General features: G+C 40.9%; 1 protein-coding gene across 1 annotated transcript in view; it reads right to left on the bottom strand.

Moving 5' to 3' along the window:
• Positions 1-342: 342 nt before the first annotated feature.
• mgat3b (beta-1,4-mannosyl-glycoprotein 4-beta-N-acetylglucosaminyltransferase b) overlaps positions 343-25,169 on the bottom strand; it is a 109,089-nt gene continuing 84,262 nt past the window's right edge. The window contains exons 2-7 of the mRNA XM_084714815.1: positions 18,319-18,480; positions 11,906-12,213; positions 11,682-11,836; positions 5,143-5,807; positions 2,431-2,713; positions 343-1,358 (exon numbers count right to left, since the gene is read on the bottom strand). Coding sequence (XP_084570941.1) covers positions 861-1,358; positions 2,431-2,713; positions 5,143-5,807; positions 11,682-11,836; positions 11,906-12,213; positions 18,319-18,407 — 1,998 coding nt within the window. The 5' untranslated portion in view covers positions 18,408-18,480 and the 3' untranslated portion in view covers positions 343-860. The remainder of the gene's footprint in view (positions 1,359-2,430; positions 2,714-5,142; positions 5,808-11,681; positions 11,837-11,905; positions 12,214-18,318; positions 18,481-25,169) is intronic.

The raw sequence follows: 25,169 nt of genomic DNA, 5'->3' as shown, positions 1-25,169 counted from the left end.
CCCCTGGATGATTCTTTCTTGTTTCCTTACTGATCCTGTCCCCTCTTCACAGCCCAAAACCTCACTATATGACACAAAGACAGAGCAGACACACTTTTTTTTTGTACGAACACACATACGGGTCTAAGGTGCATGTAGGTGAGTGTGACTACATGAAATGAGCTGAAACATCTCCATCGAGTCATTCCTTTTCATTTGGCAGTGGGTACTCCAGCGGGTTTTAAATAGGATTCATAATTTTCTACCGAGACCCAACAATAACATAATATCTGTAGGTGTGTCTGTTTCTGGAAGGAGGTCACCAAATATGACAGGAAGACATCTGAAGGTGGATAGTGAGGCGGGAACATCAGTCCGTAAACTTTAGTAAACACAGACAGAAACAACAAAAAAAGATCATTCATTTCCAAGTTTCTCGTCTCCACGGGTTTCACGCAGAGGTAAAACATCCCTCTCTTTACTTCGAAGCGGCCCCTTGCTCTCAGCAGGCATATCGGCTCGGGTGAAGAAAAGGAGGACAGGGGCAGGGTGACAAAAAGAGAGATAGCTTGGCTCCTCCCCCAAAAATGAAGAAATGAGGAAATCTATGATTTTTGTTTATCCAGTGGTTGTATCCTCTCAATGAGCGCTCCGTAAATCCATGATGGATGTGATTCAGTGTTCCCTTTTTTGACCCCAAAATAATGATTTTTAAGAGATTTTAAATCCCTGCAACATCAGTGCTGCCTGGTGGAGATACATGTAGTATCGCTCCAATGAAAGATGTAGTTCATCAGTACCGTTGCGCCCCCCAAAACTCAGTGCTGTGGCCTCACTCAGGCCCTACTAGTTATTTTACTTATCTTTTCTTAGCTGGACTCCTAGCCCTCGCTCAGTCTGGACACTTTGCTGTAAGGGTTCTCCAGGAGGTAGCGGTACCTGTCATAGTGCTCCAGCATGTACTTGGGGGCGTACATGTGCTCTTTGGGGTCCACAGGTGGATATTCCTGCAGGGAGCCATCGAACCAGCCCCCGGTCCTGATCAGATCACGGATGTAGTTGAGGTCACGCTTGTCCTCATAGTCGCCCCACCGCGGGAAGTCTCCGTTCTGCGCCGACACCAGCTTGAAGTAGATCCCCTCGGGCGTGAAGCACCAGGAGCAGTGCCACCCAGCAAAGTGGAAGGGGCTGCCCACCGACCACTGCACCAGGATGTGGCCCGTATCGTTCTCGTACTTACGGAAGCCTGGCATGGTGTAGTATTCTCGACGGCGGAGCTTGATGCCGTCGCCATCGTAGACGTCGCGGAGCATCCCCACCGTGCAGCCTGACACCACCTCTAGAGAGCCAAACTGCTTCCAGAAAAACCCATACAGTGACTGGATGTGGGGAGACAAGAGAAGAAACTAGAATTATAAACAGATAGCATGAAATATGGCTTATTTGTTGCATTTGTTCTTTCCAAAACCCAAAGGTGGGACCAAGTCATTGGTTTGCAAAAAAAAAGTCTCAAGTCTTTGCATTCAAGTCTGAAGTCAAGACAGTCAGGTCCCCGATAAAGTCTCAATTCAAATCCTATTATTTTCAAGTCCCAAACAGGTCATAATGTGCTTCTCACCCAATGTAATGCAATTTTAATAACGGAGCCTCAATGCACTGTTCTGTTTGCAATGTCAAATGCTGAATGAACTTGGAAGATGTTGCATCTCTGACTGTAATTTTCAACCTGTATGCTTTGCATACTGTAATTTTAGATCTGCAATTAGCCAGTTAATGTTAACTAGTTGTCAACTATTAAATGAACCATCAACTATTTTAATAAACAGTCCTTTATTTAAGAGAAATGTCCAAATTCTCTGATTTCAGCTTCTCAAATGTGGATAATTTCTGGTTTCTTGACGCCTCTATGACAGTAATATGAATTTGGGTTGTGGACAAAACAAGACATTTGAGGATAACACTTTGGGCTTTGGGAAACACTGATCAATATTTTTCACCATTTTCTAACATTTCACAACTATTAATCGAGAAAATGACTAAAAGATTCATCTATAAAAGTTGCAGCCCTACTGTAATTCCTTTTCTACTGACCGCCATGTTTTTGTACGTGAACAAAATTATCTTTGGTGCCATTTTTTCCAACTTTCTAAGACTTTTTTCCAAGTCAACAGGCTAAAGTCCAAGTGAAGCCACAATGTCGGTGTTTAAGTTCAAGTTGAGCCTTTTTTGATTTTGTTGAGTCATACGTCAACAAATTTGTGACTTGAGTCTGACTCCAGTCCAAGTGATGCGACATGAGTCGACACCCATGCTAAAACCTTTAAAATAAGCAGAGACAAACAAGTGAAGAAAGCTGCATAGATCAATTACATGCATGACACACCCATGCCACAATCTTCTAGGTGAAAACTGTCTGACCAATCACACACCAAGATGACATCTTGCTCTTACCTTGCGCATGTGGATGGCGAAGGGCTCTGTCCATCCATCAAACAGCTTGAGGAAAAGGAGGCCCTCATGTGCTGGAATTTCATCAGCGTCATTGATGACGAAGACATCGTCTGATCTTGCGCCCACCACCCTGGACATGCCATTGTGCGTCAGAAAGGTACGCAAGTAGTCATCGGCGATCCAGCCGTCTTGTCGACCGCCCTCCGGGAAGTGGTCGAGGAACACGTACAGGATCTTGTGACGCACGTAGTCATACGTACCGTTGAGGAGGAGCCGCAGGAAACTGGGGAAATTACAGACATCACAAATGTCATTTAGTGTATATTTTTAATCCAAAGAAACGTAACAGTGCCATGAATTTGTGTGTTGTTCTATAGTGACACATCACATCACAGCTTTTACAATATTGTCGTGTTTAGGTCTTTGGATTTATTTTCCTACCATTTTAGGTAACCATTGATTTCCATTCTGTCCTTATGGAATACATATATTTGTTTGTCTCAAAACATGCTCAAATGTAACGTATTCCATCACAGTGTACATTAAACATATTTTAATCAAGCTTAGATCACTATTCCTTAGTAACATGGTGCCAAATATTAAAAATGTTTTAAAAAGGTACCTTGTGGAGTTTTTGGCACTAATGAGCAATATTTTCAAGTGTGTGTCCCCATTTTGTTTGCATCTCATGCTTTGCTAGCACATGCATGGGGATCCACATTTGTGCTGAGCATCAGTCTGAGATTGTAAAAAAAAAATGTACCATTGGACCAGCAAAAAGGGGTAAAGAAGACTTTAAGACATGAGTGTTTCAAAACTTAAAAAAAAAGTTTTGAACAGTCTTCAGAAAATGGAAATAAACTTACTTCTTGAACTTTAAGAATTCAGCTTGGGAGGTCTCTATTTTTTCATACCTTCCTGACATTTTCTGACAATAATCGTGTCAAACTTGCATGACTCAGCTCGACTGTACTCCACTGCAGATAGCACTCCCTCAACGAGGCAGAGCTGATAGTGACACTATTTCCACAGATGGTCTTGTGAAGCCGCAGCTTTTATTTACTGACAAACTCAAACCTACACTGTACATTCACTGCCAGACCGACAACTTCACCGCTCACCCTTTTCCTCCGCTCAACGCACGTTCACCATCACTCTCTGCCACTACAGACATTAATCAGCCTGTCACTCGACCTTTCTCATGCTCGCTCAACTGTTACACACTCACTACGCTTCGCTGATCTTCAGTGTTTGATGGTTCACATTTGTCACTGGCACTAAGTCCAAAATACTCCCAGGGCAGAGGCATATTTCTTTGTTAATCCTGTAACTTTATACCCCAGACACCATGTTTCTCAGCTCAGTATTCAACAGTATTGAAAACCATACCCTCTGAATAGAGCATAATACCTTGGTATTGCCCACACCTATCAAGCATGCACACAATGCATTTTGATGTAACACACAGTAAATGTAACTGTATTTCTTAAGCTCCACATGGTACCTGTAAACTGCATTACCTGCACTACCTGCTTATAGATTTTCATACTGTACAGAACAGAGTGGAAACCAACGCTGCCTGAAACCATAAGAAAAATACATCTAAACTGTGGACAGTACATTATGATTGGCAAAGTGTTGCAGCACAGACAAAAAACAACCGGTAGCAAAGGTCCTTGTTTGACAAATGATGCCTTTCAGTGAGAAAACCCACTGTCCATACACCGAACCGACTGGAGGAACAACTCAATTAACCTGTTGAAATGCATAGCAAAAGAGATTGTTCACTGAATGTAGCCGCTTTCATGCGGTGTCACATTCTATGATTGAACACACCAATCTCTCCCTCCAAGGCTGCATGCAGAGTCAATCATGTCGCTCTTGTCATAATCTGCTGTAAAATTGCTCCTGAGGCATTTCATGTTGTTGCCAAAGGAACTTCACTATAATTTTTATTCAGCACACTGATACTCAAGAAGCATGAAGGCTGGCTGTACACAAAGACCGTAAACTGTAAACAGTAACTATTCAACGCACCAGCAGTGTCACAACTTGATAAAAACCTGGGGTTTTGTGCAACTTTTAAATTTATACTGATGAATGAAAACAGACTATAAATAGGGGCTCAAATAAATCAATTTATCCAAACTGAGACTTGCTGACATGACCAGAGTTTTATATATAGGATTCTCGTGACTGTACTGTGTCATCATGTCTCTTTTACCTCTTTAATCCAGTTTGAAGTTTGCCGAGCATGCATGCCATTTTACAATGCTATGCTGTCAGGCACCAGTCATCTACTGATGGCCACACAGCAGCTTGGATGAGGATTACACATGTTGCTTAAACACATCCTCACCTTAAGGGCGTGGTTTATATAATCTCCACACACACAGCAGTCGTTTCAAAGCAGTAGTTTCAAATATCTCCTTGCCCATTTTCTTCTATTTCCTTCTTTTATCTTTTGTATTATTTGAGAGGCACAACAAGTCAAGTTCTGGTTAGTTTTCTGTTAGTTTTCCTGAGGCTTTTATATACTGTATATATACTGTAAGTGTTATTTGGAGCCATTAATTGACAAAATATTCTGTGAGGCTCACTTACAGCCTGTGATTTTCCCAGTTGGCCCACTTGCTGTTGAGGTTGAGTAGCCCTGGTCTGGGCTGATTTTTGAAATTCTTTTAATAAAAAGTATAAAAAATGGTTTCTTACTTCAGAGGCCGTTTCTCTCCATAGGCAGTAAAGTTGGATTCACATATGAGGAACAGATCAACGGCTTGGGCGAGCTCACGAAAGCGCACATGCAGCAGGTCAAATTCGTGGTTAACGTTGATGGCGTTGATGACCCTCCGCGGGGTCTCTCTGGGCGTCAGCCGCTCCTTGGTGGGCAGATTGGAGTGGTACACCATGGTGGGAACCCCACAGTAAGGTCCATGCCACCCCGGCCGACACACACACTTGACCAGCCGCTTCCCGTTGCCCCTTGCCCTGGCCTTGGCTTTTGGAGCTGTGGACGGCTGCTGCTGGACCTGCAGAGGTTTCCGTTGCCCAGCAGCCCCTGCTCGAGCACCTTCCCCTGCACCATTGGCCACAGACCCCCCTGTTTTCCCAGAGTACTCCTTTGGGGTAGCCACCTCCGTTCCCTGCCTGAAGCAAAGGGCTCCAGCTTTGGTTCGGACAAAGTACGAGGTTTTGTCGTCTTGAAGCTGGTGAGTGCGGGTGTGCAGGTCTCCCATAGATTCTAAGGGGTCAGGCGATTTTTCCTGGCGCACCACCAGGTGCTCTTTTGCTACCAACGGGACCTCTGGGAGGTCGGGCCCAGCAGGCTCTGCTGGGTGGCTGGGGATCCGTGGCTTCAAAAGGTCTTCAGCTCTTTCCTGGAAAGAAAACCACAGTAGAAAAAAGGAGATTAAAGCAACCTCAATCTAAAATAAATAGCTGCAGCCCACACATTTCATTGTCATTGATTAACTGTGCACTAAGACAGAAATTTGGGCTGTTGAGCTATACAAATTTTGAAATCTAAATAGAGTAGAATTCATAGTCATACTAACACCCAGTGCATTTTTAATGGAGGTAGTCCTTTGTACAAATGTCCACTATTTCAAATAACACCTACATATCAGTTGACACGTTTAAACTGCGTTTCGTGATGATTTCCAATGGTTCATAAAACATTTCATTCAATAAAAGTTTTTATGATGCTGTTTTGTTTTGTACACCTTGATATGAAACTGTGAGACGTGCTCTCGGCACCTTGGAAGGAGATGGAAAATTGATGAAAAGCAAAGACAAAACTCTAGTTTAGTGGGTATTTTTGTAATAAACAGACAAAGGCTGGGGACTGTACTCATTTATCTGTTTATCTGGTTTATACCAAATTTGTCCATTCTGACAAGTGAATTCAAGTTTACGGAGCCATTACAGGATGGAGCTCTTCACCAAATCACATCATTAAAACACCAGAGCCACTTTCAACAAAACAACAGAAGAGCACTTGAAGGTGTTAAATCTAACACTCAGCCTCATTAGATGTCAGCAAATAACTATTTGGTATGTTATTCAGTCTTCTCTGTTAAGCCAGGACGGCAGCCTGTGCACATGTGCATTTGTTCATGCACATCTTCCCTGTGTCTGTTTTCGACATTTTAGGCAAGAAAGAGGCAATGCAGTAACAGAATATTGAATCATTTCTGATCAACTCTGCTTAGTTTGACTGAGCTGAGATTCAGTTTTGTTTTTCCATTGTGCAAATTGTACAAACTAATTGTGTTTTATAATGTGACACTGCTTTCTTTAAGATCTGGGTCAGCTTAGGGACAAAAAAAAAAAACACTTGGTTAAGATAGGGGAAGGATTTGGATTAAAATGATCACTCTCACTAGGATCATTGGACACTGGACCTTTGAGAAACAGGTAAGATTGTTAGTTTTACTGTCTCTTTAAAACTGCAGGAAGTACATTTGTCTTCATCAGGCCTGAAATCTCATCATTTCAGGGGCAAGGCCACTCAACCTTTGGTGTTGTCAAACTTTTGAGGGCACAAAGGCCAATTGCCAGGGCAGCAAGGCCATCAAATAAAATGCTGATTTTAAGAATTAATGCATTTTACTCAAGCTTTTAGGATAATTTTATTTATAGTATTTTTTCCCCTAATTTGTTAATGTCAAGTATGGGGACACCGAAAGTCAGTCATAATCAGTCTATATAATGACATCATTCTAAATAGTGTGCAATATATAATGAATTAATATCTCAAAATAATGAGAAACCTCAAAATTGAAGTAATTGTTTAATATTGATAAAGTGTCTCACGGTTTTGAGATAATAAGTCATAATTTTGAGAATGACTCCTAGGATCTATGGGCTTCCATTGACAGAGACAGTGAATGGACGGCAGTGCATAAAAAAAAAAAAAAAAAAAAACAATTAATAAAAAAGGATGAGCAGATGTAACATGGATCCAGCTGTTTGCCAGTGTTAACAGAGTCTTCAGTCTGCAGTGTAAATCACAGAATTGTAGAGCCACATCAGACTTCATGGTCAAAGAAAGTTATATCATATCAACACCTACGACTTTATTGGCACACTGCCTTTCCCGTGCTCGTCCTGAGTGCTCTGTCTCCTGTTCATACCAGGCTCAAGATCTAACACATTATATGTGCATAGTTTGTAGAACCAAAACAAAGGATACTGGTCTCTAAAAGCAGTCTTGACAGGAAAGAGGAAAAAAGATTAAACTGCGAAATCGCCTGAGGCAATGCAGGCGGGGCATCAAGGCCACTGCAGCTGCAGGGCAGGTAGTTTTTTGAGCGGAAAAAGACCAAATTAAGGGGGCACAGTGACCATGACCGTCATGTAATTCCTGCCCTTGTCTGCCTTATTGTGCAAACCAAACCCTCACGAAGTGTGCCAGGCTTTGATGCCAATCTGGCACATTGGCCAAACTATGTAATTATAACTCAAGTGATGCACAGCAGCACAAAAATACTTTTTCCCCCCTGTAAGCTTATATTGTAATCGGTAAAATGTAGGATACATTTTCTTGGGCATCACAACTGCAGGGAAATGCTCATCTCACTATCACTATACACTCACTATACTTTGATCCATTCAGCCCGCTAACATTTGGAAAGTCTAGAAGAGCTGCACAATTAAATTATTTTATCCTCATTCAAGTAAGAGGAGGGAGGAACTGGAAGTTAGGAGGCTGGCAGAAGTCTTCATGCCCCACTGAGCAGCTCTCAAAGGGATGAACAGAGCCAGCCTCCATTACTGTATCCAGGTCTCCTTAATGCATCCATTGTGTAAACAGGTTACTAGGTAATCATGTGAGTATCATCAAACAAGATCAAATGTGAGGGAATGAAATGAGGGCAAACAGTCTCCAGTTAATGTTTGGAAACACACATCAAAAAATGCAGCTGCTGCAATCACAGCAGAATAATGATACCTTATCATTATAACTTTAGCATGAAAGCATTCACTCAGTTTTTGTGTTGATTGGAGACGTTTCATCACAATACGGCCTCTGATGAGTGATTTCAGAGCAGTCTTCTCCATCTCAAAGGCTCCATGAGCGCGGACATGGGAACTTGCTGAATGTCGGAAATTATTTGCAAAGTGATAAAACAAAAAGGGAGCAGTGTGATGGAAACATACAGTGATAGAACAGACTTATGACAGGACAAGATGAAAGAAGAAATGCTTTCAATAATGCGTGAGGCAATATTACATGAGGATTACCTCAAGAGGGCTCTGAGCATATCTTGCCTCACGCCATTTATTACTCTCTATTTCTTGTTAAAATTTCTCCTGTCATTCTAAAATGTACACTTGTGAAACTACGTCTGTTGTTGTTGTTTTCACCCACTTTGTTTCAATTTGAAGTTGTTTTTTCCCCCAGCAAATAAAGATTCCTTAAATAAAAATCACACAGTTTATGAAGTAACATATTTCTGAAGGATCATTTTCTTCCTGCGGGTGGCAGATGAGTAACAGTGAGAGGCAAGCTTAGACCTGATGATCACAAAGACCCGAGAGAGTGGCGTTATTCTGTACATCCTGGGGACAATATTGTTTGCATGTGGATATCAATATAAAAACTCAGCATGTGCACAATGAAATAACTAAAAAAAAAAAAACTTCATACATACAGTGATCATTTATCTAACTCTGAGAGATAGTCTTCATATTTCAGAGGTTTCAGGTGCAGCAAATGGATTCTTGAAACAGAGGGAAAATGATCCTTGATATGCACATGAATGGTGTTTAGGGTGTTTTCTGTTCCTCCATGTTTATGCAGAACTTACACAGGCCTCCTCTAAATCATAATATCTGTTGCATGGCACTGCTCCAACCCAGATTCTTGAGCTTCGTGGAGATAAAAACAATCTCCACACTGCATAAGATTTCATCTGATCATATTATCATAATATTAATCGTTTTTCTAATTATTTCTATGCAAGTCTACAAAAAGAATTGCACATGTATTTTTTTTCTTAAATTCTGGATTCAGTAAATGAAATAAGCTACTTGTTATCCAGTCCTGCTATATTGTTTTGTTTTTTTTAAAAAGCCTTTACAGACTTGATAGGCCTTGTTCACACTTCCAGCCCCAATCTGCTTTTTCGGCATATCAAGATCATGTCCAGATTTATTTTAGGAAGTCTGGAAAATAGGGCTGCAAATTCTGTGCATTTTTCTTTATCATTATCCTTTCATTTATAGGATACAAAACATTTCACTTTTAAGTTTCCTTATTCAACAAATGGCTCTAAGACAATGTTAAATGAGGTGCAATTAGTAACGTTTCTAACTTACTGAATTAATTATTGGTTAAATTCTTAATGCTGATACATCGATTACTGATTAATCATTTATATCCCTACTGGACAGCAAAAAAAAACTACATTAATTATGATTTTTGCACATCGGATCCAAGCTACATTTGGAGGTGGTTTGAAATGTGATTCCAATTGAATTTCTGCAGATTTGTCTCAGTCTGGATGTTCTGGCCACTCAGACTGGATTTCAAAGTGACTTCTGCACCACTCGCAAAGTGACACACAACAACATAAAGTCAAATCCAGAAATACATCCAGCGTCTGAGCAGAATGAATGCTGCTACCAGCAGAGCATAACAGAGGACAACACAGAGAATAACGGTCCACGGATAGACGCTAAAATAAATTGTCTGCTGGAACTTTGGAGGCAGGCTTCTTCTGTTCAGTATCTGTCCATTTCCATTACTCTCCATTACTGTGTGTCTGTGTTGGAAAGTCACATCACCAGCGTACATAGTTACTGAGACCTATGTCGTTACCACAGCAACACATGCAGATTGGTGATGTCTGGACACACAAATCTGATTTGACCACTTTCAAATAACAGTTCGCTCTTTAAGATATGATTTGCCTGCAGTTTGAACAAAACCAGTGAGATGGATACCCCTTCATTCCAGCTTAAGTTTAATCAGTGAGTGACAAATAGAAACCCTCCGTGCTTTGCAGTTCAAAACAACAAATCAGTCTGGTTGCAAGAACTAACATTGTGAAATGTATATTATTAATACAATATTGACACTATCGTTTGATGTGTTGAATGGTAATATTTTGTCAATCTCAAGGTGGTGAAGCACCTCCTGCAATGCCACCACATCCGCCAGATGCAACCAGTTGTTCCCACATTGTTCCCATAACGACAAGTGCAGTTAACATCCATGCCTGTCCAGACTCATGTGATGTATGTTGTGAAGATACTGAAGGAATTTATATGAAACTAAGCACTCTATTGACCTGTAACGTTGATGGGAATTTAATTAAAGGTATTACGTGTATTTCTGGGCAGAAAAGAAGTTCCTACTATATGTGTGTGATTCCAGTGAATAATTTTTGGTGAGAAACGCGCTGTCCTCATTTAGAGACTATTTTTACAGAGGAGGACAGAGGACTGGGAGACCTGATCATTAGGATGTCACAGTGAAGTTGACCTTTGACCTTTTGGATGTAAAATCTCATCATTTTATCTGATTAGATATTTGTGTGTAATTTTGTCATAACTAGCATATGAACAATGACCTTGACCTTTGACCACCAAAGTCTAATCAGTTCATCTTTGACTTCAAGTGGTCAGTTTGAAGACATTCCCACAAGTAGTTCTTGAGATATCATGCTCACAAGCATGGGATGACCTGAAAACATAATGCCTGCCTAATCAGAAAAAATGATGCACCTGTTATGGATGAATATTTTCCATTGTATATGCAAAGAATTATACAACCAATCCGTGCACAAAACAAACATGTTTCTTGTCCAGATGCTGAAAACCACCAGATAATTGTGATTTCTGCCTTCCAAGGAGAAACTCCCAACACTGCAGAATACTACACGCAAAATTGCTTTCTTTATTACACCGGGAAAAACAAAATTTACAATGTTTTGAGTCCAAACTGGTTTTTCAAAGGAGTCTTTGTTCAACAGTACAGGAGCATCAGGTGCTGACTGAATCCTCAGGGCCTGACAGAAAGACCAATTTGGGCTTGAAGCTTTGTAATCTTTGTAATATAAAAAAAAATAAATAGATATTTTGCAACAGCACCACAACACACAGCTTTAACATTATACAATATTAGTCAACATAATAACTAAAGACAGCAGTCACAATGAAAAAATAGTAGTATTCATTGCAGTGTTGCTGTATTGCTCTTTTTTAATATAAATAACGATGTAGTAAAGGTTGACTAATCTCACCTCGTTCGGTGTATCTCCCCGCTGATTCTCCTCTGGTTTCTCCCAAGGGTGAGGGGGCGCCGGCTCCTCCCTCAACCTCATCTCCAGTCCTGCGCTGCCAACAATCCCAGCACCTCCAACCATGACTCCCCCAATCCCCAGGCTCATTCCTCCTCCTCCTCCTCCTCCTACTCCTACTCCTACTCCGACGCCGACTCCTCCTCCTCCTCCTCCTCCGCCACCACCCCCTCCTCCTCCTCCTCCACCTCCCCCCACAGCACCCGCCACAGCTCTAGCTTTGCTGTCCGGCTGACGGAGAACCGGTAGGGGAGGGGCCTCTTCGGGGGAGGCTGGGCTGAGCGGGGTGGTGGCCACGCCCTTCTCCCTCCAGAAGAAACCGGTGACCATGATGAAGGACTTGATGTTGGGGTACGGCGCGGAGAGCTCACGCAGCAGGGAGACGTAGTGGAGGGCCTTGTAGTAGTGGAGGAAGGAGATGACACACAGGCCCACTGTGCACAGCAAGAACACCCTGTGCCGCCGCATTTTCATCCTGGAACGAGAGGAAATGAAGAACTTGAGTCCGGCTAATAACATCAGAAAACAATTTCCATTTTGGAATAATCTCTTTATTCCTATCTACACCTCTGCGGGTGAACCATAATTAACTTAAAAACAATGGCCTCAGGGGTTGTTAAAAAGGACACAAAAAAAAAAAATCAATCACCATCTCTTGGCTTTGGTAAGAGCAACAGTCTAAATAAGAGATGTAAAGTGTTAGCCTCAAGTGTACGGAGCCATGAACCTGTTTTTTACCCTCCAGGCTAATACGGGTGCAACAATATTCACTGATTTTCCACTCAGTCTGTTGCTTTCTCGTGTAATTACAGGAAAGTACCTGGGCAGACATAAAAAATGTGTTAAAAAAAAAGAAAAAAGTTTGTGACTATAAAGTTTTTAATTGATTTTTAGATGCAAAGGACCCTGGAGATCATGCTTGTTTTTTTTTGTTTTTTTTGCAAACATAACAGAGTTAGCTTGATTTGATTGTGAATGATCTGAAACGATCTGGATTTTCATGTCAATAAAGCTGGAGAAAAACTTAGACATTTCAAATAGTAAAACAAGTATGGTTTATATATTAACAATGTTCAGATTACAGTTCCCCTCAGCTATACTGTTAGTATAGGTCTAACATTACTTTTTACTGTCTGTCATCTTATCGTATTAATAACATAATATAATATTTCCCTCAATAGCTGGTGGAGACCAAAACGGAGATAAAAGGAAAGTGAATACTGGACTGACGCTTCATCAGATGAAAAGAAACATGACTCAAAATAGATGCTAATTGTCTTCTGTCTCTGCTGGACGTTTAAGTAAGCAACTGTTTGCTAACAAGTTTGTCACGCCACATTCACCATTTCATTTCATTGTTTTGTTTTTACAGCCTGCAACTTCACTATTTTGTTTCACTCTTATCTCGCCACCCTTATCATAGTAATTTCCGGTCAAATGCAACAAACCCACTGTGCTTCCTTCCTGGTGAACACAGCAGAGCATTTGCTGCAGGAGTTAAAGAGCCAAACATCTCCCTGAGTATTTGGTAGACACCAAAACAGAGCTAAACTGAGAGTTAACTTCATCACATAAATGCTAAATTTGTGTTTGATAAACTGTTTGTCATGTCACAGTCGCCATTTCATCTCATTGTTTTGCTTTTACAGTATATTCTTTCACTCGTCCTTTATGCTCTCATCAGCGTAATTTCCAGATGCAGGTGATAAATCCACAGTATGCTACCTGCCCAGCATCAAATGGCACACTCCCTCAGTGGATGGTGGAGACCAAAAAAGAGCTAAAAGGAGAATGAATATTGAGCTTAGCTTTCATCACATAGATAGAAACAATGCTCTATTTTTTTTAATTATTATTTTGTTCTGTATCCTCTGGTAAGTTTGCAACTGTCTGTTTGCCATGTCAACTTTAAAGAGTGATAATATGTTAATGTTGTGTTTCTACTTAACACATCAGCTATCGTTGTCTGGCAGAGTCTTTCACAGTCGGGCTTATTTTTGAACAATCCAACAGAGAAATTTGGATTCAGAGGTTTGTAGGGTTGTATTTTCTGTCTCATATGGAAATTAGGTGTAAGAATATTTCCCATCTTGACATTTTATGAGTTTTGTGAATGCACTTGGTGAAGTTAAGGTAGTGAGCTCGCTGTCTGCAGCTGAAACTCAGGGTACAGTCATAAAAGGTTCTCCCAAATGGCCAAATCTGCCAAATTAGGTTCACATTCAAACCTGTAAAAGTGCAGGATTACTTCATCTGACATGGTTATAAATAACAGGCAATAACAAGCCACACTGATAATCAAAGGCTGGTTTGTGGCAGTGCGATGGCCCGACTCTGTCCAGTGAGCTGCGTATAATTTATGCTGATAATCATGCTGATTAAATGATTTGATTTATTTTCCATAGCCTAGCTTTTTATTAAGGACAATTAAGGACAGAAGAAGAGTGAAGTCAAAAAAGAGAAAAACTGTCATTGCATCATTATTTATACAGACTTTTAGTCTCCAATGGACGACTAGCTAAATGTGGATGAGATTGGAGATGAAGAGACAGATGAGAAGAAAATTTACTCCTTATAAAGGGATGACACAGACCAATTACAGATAATCCTTATCTAGTCCTGTTTGTACACATCTGCCTGATCCATTTCACCTACATTTTATCTCTCTTACAATAAAAAAAGACACTTTAATAGAGCATAAAAGTGGACTCAAAGCATCTGAATGTGAGTGTCTGTCTTGGCTTCGGAGTGGGATTTCCTTTTTAGCCAGGCACAGGCAGTACGGTCAAAAGAACGGGGACACTCGATGCTTACGCAGCAAGATTTATTATTGCACTCTAATCCATCTTCAAAAAATGTTGGACATCTGAACACATTAAGCCTACAATGTGCAGGGGGAGATGAAAAACAAAACACTGAGGTAAGGGGGAAAAAAGAGCCAACTCTGCCAGTGACCTCCCAGTTATGCATCGCATGAATCCGAAGTAGCTTGTTCAGCACAACCCCTCCCACCCCCCACCCCCCCGAAGGGTCTCGACTACTGGATACGAAACGAAGAAGAGGAGAGGGAAGAGGAGTGAGAAGAAGGGCAGGGGAGGAGTGAGGTCCAGCTGAGGATGGGGGAGGACAAAGAGGGAAGAGGAGGAGAGGAGAGGATGGGAGGTGCTGGTATGGAGAGATGTGGTCCAGTGGAGGGAGGAGAGGAATGAATGAGGCATGAGTGGGAGCGAATGTCAGGGCAGAGATGAGAAGAGGGGAGGGAGAGTGAGAGTGAGAGCGCTCTGTGGGGGTGAAACATTTTACATTCATGTGCTGCATTGGCAGAACATTGTGAAACTAAACCACAGGCTCAAAAAGGTTTGTGTTAACAGCTTAACACAAATACATTAAGATCTTAGCTGTGAGTGTAATCACATCAGTCTGCAGCCTCATCTAACGCCGCGTTCCAGACAACTTGGAACTGAACATTTCCAACCTCCTACTAGAAAAAGTACAATGTAACGCCACTCAAAGTTGCCACTGGTGCACTCAGGGCAAATCCATCAACCCTGATTATCCTTAAATAATACATATTATCATATAGTAGAACCTTCATGTAAATTGACTTAAGTTTAATTTCTCTCCTGTGTCACTGCTGCAGAGGAGTTGCCTAGAATATTTCCTAATATTGTAGCTTCATAATAAAAGCGTGTAGATTACAAAATATATTTTAAAACATACTTCTATTCTGAAGAATGCATATGGTTCTAAATACGAGCGCTTCTTCATTAAACACACATCTTCAAGTGGCTGCAAACTGTGCTGGGCTGCAGCGCCGAGTCAAACCGAGTCAAGCAGCACATGTGAATGAAAAAGGAGCAAAAGAGGTGATAAGCTTTCACTGTCTCTGCCAAAAAAGGGGTGAAAAGCACGTTCACCTGGGTGTTGTGTTTGCATTACTGCCAATTGGAGTGGGAGACGATAAATATCAGCGTCTGCTGCAGAGTCATTTGACCTGGGAGTGAATGCTGATTGTACCTTTTCCCACCGATGAAAAAAGCCAGATGTAAGCGGGTGTTAGTGGGGGTTTTTTGTCCAGAGTAAAAGGGGCTAAAGAAACTCAACTGGTCAGGGTCAGACAAGTATTTTGTTGTTTACTTTTGGCATCATGCTCCTAGAGCGCTTTAAGATCAGAAGCTTCAAGTGGGAAATTCAGCAGCATAAGTCCTACATTTTGAAAATGAATTATCTGAGGTTGGACAAAGTCACAAGTCACAAGTAAATCTTGGCCAAGAAGTCTCAAATAAAACCGCAAGTGAAGGTCAAATCAAATTATTAACTTTGCATTTGAAAATTTTATTCGAGTCTGAAGCCAAGTCGCAAGTCATGTACATCAAATTCACACAGGTCTCTGCTAATTTCTACATTTCCTTTAACAATCACAAGCTCATCTCTGCATCAAAGAAGGTATGATTCAGCATGAGGGAATAGTCAACCTATACAGTTAAGGTTAGGTAACCCTCGCCTAACCCTGACCTATAGGACGCTCTTCCATCTAAGAGGACCTGCGCCCTCCGTAGATATGAACGGCTCCTTCTAAGGTAACGAAAACACAATGATTCTTATTTTCAGGTGATTACACACTAATGAAAACACACTAATCATTCCATTCTCGGCACTGACACAAGTTGTAGAGAGATCCTGATAACTAACACACACACACAGGAAAAAAGGTAATGTCAAATCATATTAAATGTAGACATAATAAAAGTATAATCATAACTGCTTGGAGTTTGACATGAAAGGTTTGGTAAGTAAGTTGAAATCTATCACCTCATCAACCCTGCACCAGTCATCTCCAAAAATCCACTTTTTCCCCGAATGTTGTTTTTATTTTCAAATATTTGAAGAGTCTGTAGGATTAAAAAAAAAAAAAAAAGAAAATGTAAGCAGTCTAAAATGAGATGCTGATGCTCTTTTCAGATCATGTTGTGGGAAGGAAATCTGTCCCACGCTCAACAAGCCCTAATACTGCAGCTCTGGCATAAATATGCAACCATCTACAGATAGAGATGTTTTTTTGTTTGCTACTCCTCCATCCTCTCACCGAGATGCTGTGCTGCTTTTTCAAAATATAAACGACGCATACATAATTCCTCGGCCGACATGAACAATATCGTACATGGAGGGGAAGAGAGGATAAGCGAGTGGAGGTGATGGGAGCAGAAGGGAGAAAAGAAAAAAAAGTAGTGAAAAGAAAAGAGGAGATGAGGTGGAAGCTGGTGGTGTTGTTTGGTGTTATTACTGAAGCACCGCGCCACCTCATCTTCCACTGCCACATCCGCTCTGCAAGTCTTTCAATTCCCCACTATTATCTGTCATCTTCAATTCCCCCTCACATTCGCTCTCTCCTTCACTCCACTCTTCTCTGTCTCCCACACAGCCCGCCATAAAAGACAGGCGGAAACGAGGGGTGAATAAAAAGACTCATCTCTCTTTCTCCATCAATACACAGAGAAATTGGAAGAAACGGTGACAGAGAGGAGAAACAAAAGGGGTTTTTTCTTTCTTCTGCAGCAAAAATCCACATATGCTGCAAGTCAGATTTCGGGGATGACTTGGTGAGGAGTCATAAATTAGTACACAAAAACATATGTATTTTTTAAAAGCAAATGGCGCGAAGCCACGACAGTTTAACACCTCCAATTGGCTGCCATCGCGAAACAAAGATTTAGGTCAGTGGTTCTCAAACTCCTGGAGGGCATATATGGAATTAAAGCTGAATCAGTCTGTTTCATGTGGGAATGATAAATGGTGTTTTCATGCCAGCCAGGGCTTAATTTTTTTTCCCCAGATAGCAAAATCAAATATTAGGAACACTGAGCAGAATTGTGACAGGTAAGTAGAGAAACCCAAAGGTTTAAAAAAAATGTGTGTAGGTTACTCGCTGAGAGTTAAATGAGAAGAGCGACACCACTCTGTTTGCAAGAGAGGGGCGTCACAATTTCAATATTAAATCGACCAAAATGACCTTCTAATTTCAAGAATCAAAAGGCAGAATTGGCAGTCCTCTGACTATTTATTTTTCTCTCCACCACGGCCTAAAATTGAATTCTCAAATTAATTATTTTTAGTGAGCAGAGTCAGTAGAATTTTCTCTCTTTTGTGGTCCCTGAAAAGATCTCTAAAACATAAACATTTTAAGGAATTTTAAAAAAGCGAGCATTGAAGAGCAGAGTGAGAGTTGGAGTGGGCAAAAACTCTAGCTGAACGAGACAGCTTGTGGGAATATATGTTTGAAAAGCATATGGCTATAAAACAACCTTTGTACCGGCTTGAATGACTGTGATGTTAACTGTATAAAAGCAGAGAAATTGCATGCAACACACTCAGGAGTTCAGGACAGTTATGCGCCAAACTGGGAAATAATTGGATCAATGGTTTAAAGGAGTTAAGATAAATTTCATTTACAACTGAAAACATTTTGAATTTAAAAATAGAGACATCACAGAAAGGGCAAAAGGGAGAAAATTTACCACAGAATCTACCAAACTACCAATCCACACAACCCATCACCAATTCCATTCACAAAAGCACTTACAAACAGAGTAACTGCTGGCATCGAGTGGGCGTTTTCTGCATATTCAGGGATGCCCAGGTAGCTCTAAGCCCAGACATGATTGTAGACATAATTCCAATGTTGTCATGTCACCAGGCGTTGCCACTCTACGTGTTGCAACCTCCCGCTCCTCTGCGATGCTGCCTGTCAGATAATGCACAGGGTGGAGTTTTAAAAGTCAAATAACAGTGAGTGTCGACACAGAGCTGTTAAAGAGATTAACTTTCAAATTTGCATTATGTTTCCTTGTTTTTATCATCCTTTGTTAGCTGGCTGAATCATTGTTTGGTCCATAAAATATCAAACACCCAACTCAAGGACTAGACTAAGAAGAGCAGCAGAGAAGCTGTGAACCTCATAAAGAGCTGCTCCTGTATTAAATTCTAAGAAAATTATTTGAATTATGATATTTTCTGAGAATTTCCCCTTGGAATTAAGAGTAGATGCTGATAAATTAGCTGTAAGAGAGCTCCTAAGGTGAAACAGTGTCACGAGTCAGGAGGAGGACTTTTAATAGACTTAAAAGTTTTGTAAGCAGAGGAGAAAATGGCAGAAAGACAAAGGGGTAGCAGAAATGTTCTCCAAATGCCGAGTTAATGAAACGCTTCAGATTAGATCTTGCAGGGATGATGTTTGTTTGTCAGTCTCATTAGATATGTGCTCACATCTACTGTGCACTGCTATTATACCAGAAATTAAAGATATCATGACATTATACTGAAAAAAAGCAAGTGCAGCAGTGATGACTTGGATCCGTCATCAGCAGAGTGATCACACAATTACAGCGTTTTAACCCTCTCATATTGTGATGTAGTTAATTTCATTTCCACTGGTTGTCCATAGAAGGACATTCATGGACACAGCTGGCCTCCCCTGTTAATATTAAACATATTAAGTTGTAAAATTAGCAGCACGGTAAATAAACATAAGCAAATAGTAGCAATAGCTTGCCGTTACACAAGCCACACGTCGCCATTCCCGAATCAACCAAACTCCACAGGCAAATTCAGCGATTTTACCTCGCAGAACGGGGGAGAGTTGCTGGCCTACCGCTGCTTCGATCCGTTTGTTGGTGCCTTGATTCGTTTGGCGTTTTAAAAGGCGAGTTCAGATTTACCGAAGTCACACAATAACACTAAGTCCAACGATAATACACACAGGCAGGGTCCTGCCACGAAACTGCTCAAAACAAGGTTTGATGAGCAACAAAAGCCAAATTAGTCCCATTATATCATAGAGAGGGTAGAAAACTGTACTACCAATATCTCCAAAAATGTGTATTTTAGATTTTGGGGTGAACTGTCCCTTTAATTTAAATTTTTAAAAACGATAAAAACTAACAAACAAACAAAGAAACTCCTTTGATTTGGCAGCCCCTGTGAAGTAATTCTGAGGATCACTGAATTATAATTGCTTATTGATTCTTCAGGTTTTATTATTTTACTAATTTGACTTGTTTTTTACTTTTTATTGCCTCTTTTGTTTCTTTTTTATGTTTCTTTGTGTCCAGAAGCTGTTTGTTTGTTGTTTTACTCAGCTATACTGTAAATGAGATCATCTCAATTTAATTCCAAGGTAAAATAAAGGTTGAATGAATGAAAAATGGATCAGTAATTTTCTATCAATCACCGATTTGTTTCAACTCAACCACAACACACTCTGTATGTTGAATTAATTTCTCTATATATATTTTGCTTAATTTGATTGTTGTATTGTGTTATATTAGACAGTACAGATTAGAGTAGAAGTTAAATTGTGGTTTTGACAGCTACTGCAGTATTATCACTCTATGCTAACACATCTAAACATGCTGATAAAAAGGGACAAAAATTCACACAGACACCAAAATGCCCCCATGGCCTCCATATCTTAACGCCTCTCCCCTTTTCTATCTTCATTTTAATCTTTAATTCCTCTCTGCAGTAAAAAAAAAAAAACAAAAAAAAAAACACTTCAGGACAAAAAGCTGTTTAAAATCTTGCCAACCAACGACGAGGGCAACACCCAGCACCCGTCTCTACGCTTCATAAGCCAGCCAATCAAAACTGGGCATGTGTTCAGGGTCTGGAATGCATTGAATTGAGGGAAGAGGAAATTTTTCAGAAAACTACTTTTTGTGTGTTTTGATTTCGGGCCGGCTCGAGTTCCTGTGTTTATACAACTGAAAGCTTTTATTTGAGGACAGTCTGATATCAGAGGAGGCGGAGAGTCTGCAGATAGCTCGCTGTTTATCTTATCACTGTGGTCTTACTTGTAGATTTCAAATTACACCCCTGCTCCAAAACAAAAACTCCCTTCTCTCACTTGCTTTCTATCTTTCCCCACCCCCTAAATCTGCCTTGGTGGCATTTTTTTTTTTTTTTTCTTTTGGAAAGTTTTTGGGACTGCACATGCACCCCAAGAGAGTTTAGAAAAGCCCAGACCACTGGTTGATGAATGCAGACCAAACATTTGGTTTGGAGATGCAGAGGCATTAGAGTGATAAACAACCACAGAGAGAGAGAGGGAGAGGGAGAAGGAGAGGGAGAGAGTACATGCCCGAAGTTCACCCATTTAACTGCTCCTAATTTCATCTGTCTGTGTGTCTGTCTCTGTGTGTGTCTGTGTGTCTGTCTGTGTGTGTGTGTCTGTGCTGCCACTGTTGACCTGTTGAACCAGTTTCACATTGAACTTGATTAGTCCTTGAATTTGGGGATGGCAAACAAAAGAGGGAAGGGGAGGGGGTCTGTCTGTTGTCATGGCTACAGTGGGATTGGGAGGGAGTGCCATTGCTTAATGAGGGCTAAACTGCTCTATGTATGGCTTTCATTTCTTATTTTTGCCTGTGCAATTATCCATTTTAAAAGGCAATATTTCTATATTTTCTTTATAATTTTCTCTCAGTATATTGCTACACACCATGTGTGTATTACAACATATGTGCAATTATTGTGTACAATTATTCATATATCTGTACAAGTGAAAAGTGTAATATAGTGCATGTATGGCTGTTTTTTTGATTTTCTTTAATCTATTATATACATGTATTCTATTTTTATATTTTATAAAAAAATATCAGTCTTATCTTATATTCTTTAAATGAACAAACAAAATATGCATGCACCATTCTGATTAGAAAAAAAAAGGCAAAAAATTGAGAAAAAACAAAACCAAACCATGCAAACAAAAAAGATTTGTAGGGCAAACACTGTGTACGGTTACAGTATAAATCCAAACCTAATTAGCATCTTATTTGCATCTCCTACCCATTTTTCTCATCCCTCTGCAGCTGAGAGCATGTTTGATGAGCTGTCAATGTCAAATAAGGATCTCATTTACTGTAAATTACCATGATCAGTATAAAAACTGGGTGAATATAATTTAGAACCACACAGGCCCTATTTGTTGTGGAGCTGTATGAGGTATTTATTGTTGGTGTGTTAACACAGATGTTAGTCCGTATGCCCCCAGATAGGAGAAGCAGAGAGGAGTACCAGCATGGAAGCTAAGCTATGAACTGTAATGAACAGAATCAGGAGCAAAATTTATTTTAGCCACTTAAAAAGGAACATCTTAAAAAAAAACATCTTTATCAGTTTAACCAACCAGACTTCATAGGTGAAATCAGTCATTTTAACTTCCAGAACACAGGAATTACTGCCCTACTGCTGCCTCGATCTGTTAGTTTGTTTGTCTTGTTGTGTGATATTGGTTAATCTGAACCATCGTTTTAAAACACCAAAGTCACAGGATAACACGAATAAGCTATCAGATCGAGGCAGCAACTCATGTGTTCTGCAAGGTAAAATGACTGATTTCTCCTGTGGAGTTTGGTTGGTTTGGAGAGAGCAATATTTGGCTTACGTAACAGCAGTTTCCCATCGGAAAAAGGCTGTCCGACGCCAAAGGAAAGCGGTGAAAATATTGTAAATATAGCGTCAACTTAAACTGATAGATCTTTTTAGGGTGGATCTTTTTCAAGTGGCTAAAATACCTTTTATTGCTGACCCTGCGCACAGCAGTTTATTGTTCTGCTTACGTGCTGCGGCCCCTCTCTGTTTTTCCAAACTGGGGGTGTGGCAAATACACCGACTGACCGGTATGTTCCTCAAAAAAGACCACATCAACCAATCCAAACAATCCCTTAAAAAGAACGAAAAAACCCCCCCATATTTTTAGATGGCGGCGTTATAGATGTAAGTTACTGTAACTGAGCTCAGCCAGACGCCACAGAAACCAGCCAGTTAATGAGCAACCCTTGTACTCTGTGCTGTGTTGTGTTGTGTGGAGGAATGATGAGTGAAAGGAGAGGCCTGTGTCTATTTCTGTGCTGTCATCTATTGTCTGGACAGGAACAGTCATACAGTTGGCTCACCACGGTTGGCTCAGATAAAGCACGCTAAAAAAAGTAATTAGCACACCAGCTAGCTAGCCAGGCTGCCAAGTGCTGTGTTTCATATTATATAACCAGTTTAGCATTATGAAGTGTATTATATTCATTTGTAGTAACATTTCAATGAGTCACATGTTCAAGCTGAGGACATGTTCACCGTTACCTCAGGCATTTCTCTTGTGAACTGGCCAATTTAGCTCCCGGCAGCATTTACCTGCTGGGTGAGGAGCCGCTAAACCTACACCAGTGGACACATGGCAGGTGGAATCACACACGATCCGCACCCCATTACATAAATATAACCGTCAGAAGGCAGCGGATGGGACTGATTCAATATTCAGTGCTGGACCCGACTACAGCAAAAGTGCACAACAACAGTAAGTGCAGATACACAAGCGTTTACACACACACAGAGGCAGACACACTTCAGCACACACAATCTCACACTTGGCGGTCGGTGGCTTTAAAAATTTTGCCACGTCAGCTAAACTCTTTCATAGGTGGAATGACAAACGATGCACTGGTTCTCCAAAGTGCTTAAAGGCCTTTGTTTTATAAGAACTCAAGGCAGTAAAGCTGTGCTCTGCGAGTGTGTTTTTGTGGGTGCATGTGTGTGTGTGTGTGTGACGATGCTCCATGAGAAGCGAAGCCGTCTCGACTAAATCCCCTTTTTCTTCTTTTTCAGCACAAAGAAAACTCACAAACATCTTTCCACATGGGAAAGCCTTTGGTATCGTCTCATCTGAACTACAAAGCGCCTCTCGGCTTATTCAGCACCACCCACAGCCTCTGACCAGTCTGTTGACCTCACCTAACAAGCACCCAGGGGGGATATCGAAACAAAACAAAGCACCTTGGGTGCAGCATTTAGTGAGGCCGACATCCAACCAGACCATCACACGGCCCAATCAAAGTGCCCTTAGTTGGGGCCCAGAAACAAAAGAAACAAACCCATAATTGCACTGTGTTCAACCAGACGACTCTAACTTAAAATGAGACACCAACTTTACCAGACCACCTTTTGTTTGTGAGAGACAGTGAGACATCAACTAATTTTAAAATGCAGAAGGGCAGGGTTATATCTGCCAACCTATGCCTGTCCAGTCACATATATAGGCCGCTTTTCTGTTGGTAAACACAATGATGTTTTTATGTATGCAGAGCTTAGGTGGAGGCATTTTGCTCATGTTATAGTCTGCAGAGCGACATGCGCTGCTCCGGCTTTAGACAATACTGTTGGCCGGCCTACGGTGCGCTGAGCCAGGAGGACAAGTGAGAGTTTAAGTGTGTTTTACAAAGTTAACGAGGCAATTAAAGCTCAGCTTAGTTTAGTAAAAGAGAGGCACTTGAATTCAGAAGATGATCAGTTGTATTTTTCTGGAAATGTGTGTGACAGTATTCCCTTTGACATTTTGTGAGTTTATTTTGCTGTATCCAGTTTAATCATAGTTGTCTTCATTTTTCTCGACATTGGCAGTAGCAGCTGGTTCATGATAAAACTTCAATTCTGAGCCAGCTGAGACAAAGATGATTTTAGCTTGGTTAGGAGAACTACTACTCTGCAGCTCGTCTCCAGCCAACACCCGTAATCTTTAAGTTGGACCAAGAAAGGTTTATATGTAGTAAAGACTTTTTGGTGCAATGGAAGTTATCACAATATTGAGTCAATAACTTCCAGCGTGACCTTTGACCTCATAATTGCTTGAGTTACGGCCAAAAACATGTCTCGTGAGCTGACTGTGACCTCTAATTTTGGCCTCCAGAATCTAATCATCGTGGAGTCCAAGTGGAAATTTGTGCCTTAAGTTTGAGGAAATTCCCTCAAAGCCTTCCTGAGATATCAAGTTCACAAGAACGGGACAGACATGAGGTTGCACCGACTTTAATCTAGGTAATTTATCCCAAATTTTAAGGAATTCTCTCCAAGCGTCCCTGAGATGAACGGGCAACCCGTTGCCTCTAGCAACAGCTGTCACTGACGCGGGGGCATAAAAACCCATTGTCTTAGTGGGTTTTTTTGTTAACAAAGACAACAGAAGAGTATCAGCGTCAGGTGGGAGCTTGTGGGATGATACGTGCATTGATGTGGACACAAAAGGGGGAGTATACATTCACACCCACAGCCTGTAATGTCATACCCCTTTGCATGTTGAAGGTCAGAAACAGAATAGCACGCTCTGTAATCAAAAACGGACGGTATATAAGGTGTCAGGTGTCGGGCAGATGAGCCCACAGTTTAACACAATTTAATGTCCATCTCCTCCAGCTGATCTCAGGAAAAACCGATTAGGTATAATAAATGGAAAACTCTGCTGCTGAGCAGATAATGCATACATGCATATAATGGTAGCCATTATGGAAGCATCTCAGTATGTATTCATCTAATATCAGTAATGCAGCATTTCTCAGTCCTGCACCCAGATCATTTCTGAGAGGTAAACATGCTTTAGTCCTCTTGACT

The sequence above is a fragment of the Lutjanus erythropterus genome, chromosome 3, assembly GCF_056507025.1.
Source record: "Lutjanus erythropterus isolate fLutEry1 chromosome 3, fLutEry1.hap2, whole genome shotgun sequence".
Lineage (NCBI taxonomy): Eukaryota > Metazoa > Chordata > Actinopteri > Lutjaniformes > Lutjanidae > Lutjanus > Lutjanus erythropterus.
The sequence above is the reverse complement of the archived record's forward strand: the minus strand, read 5'-3'. Positions and strand labels throughout refer to the sequence as shown.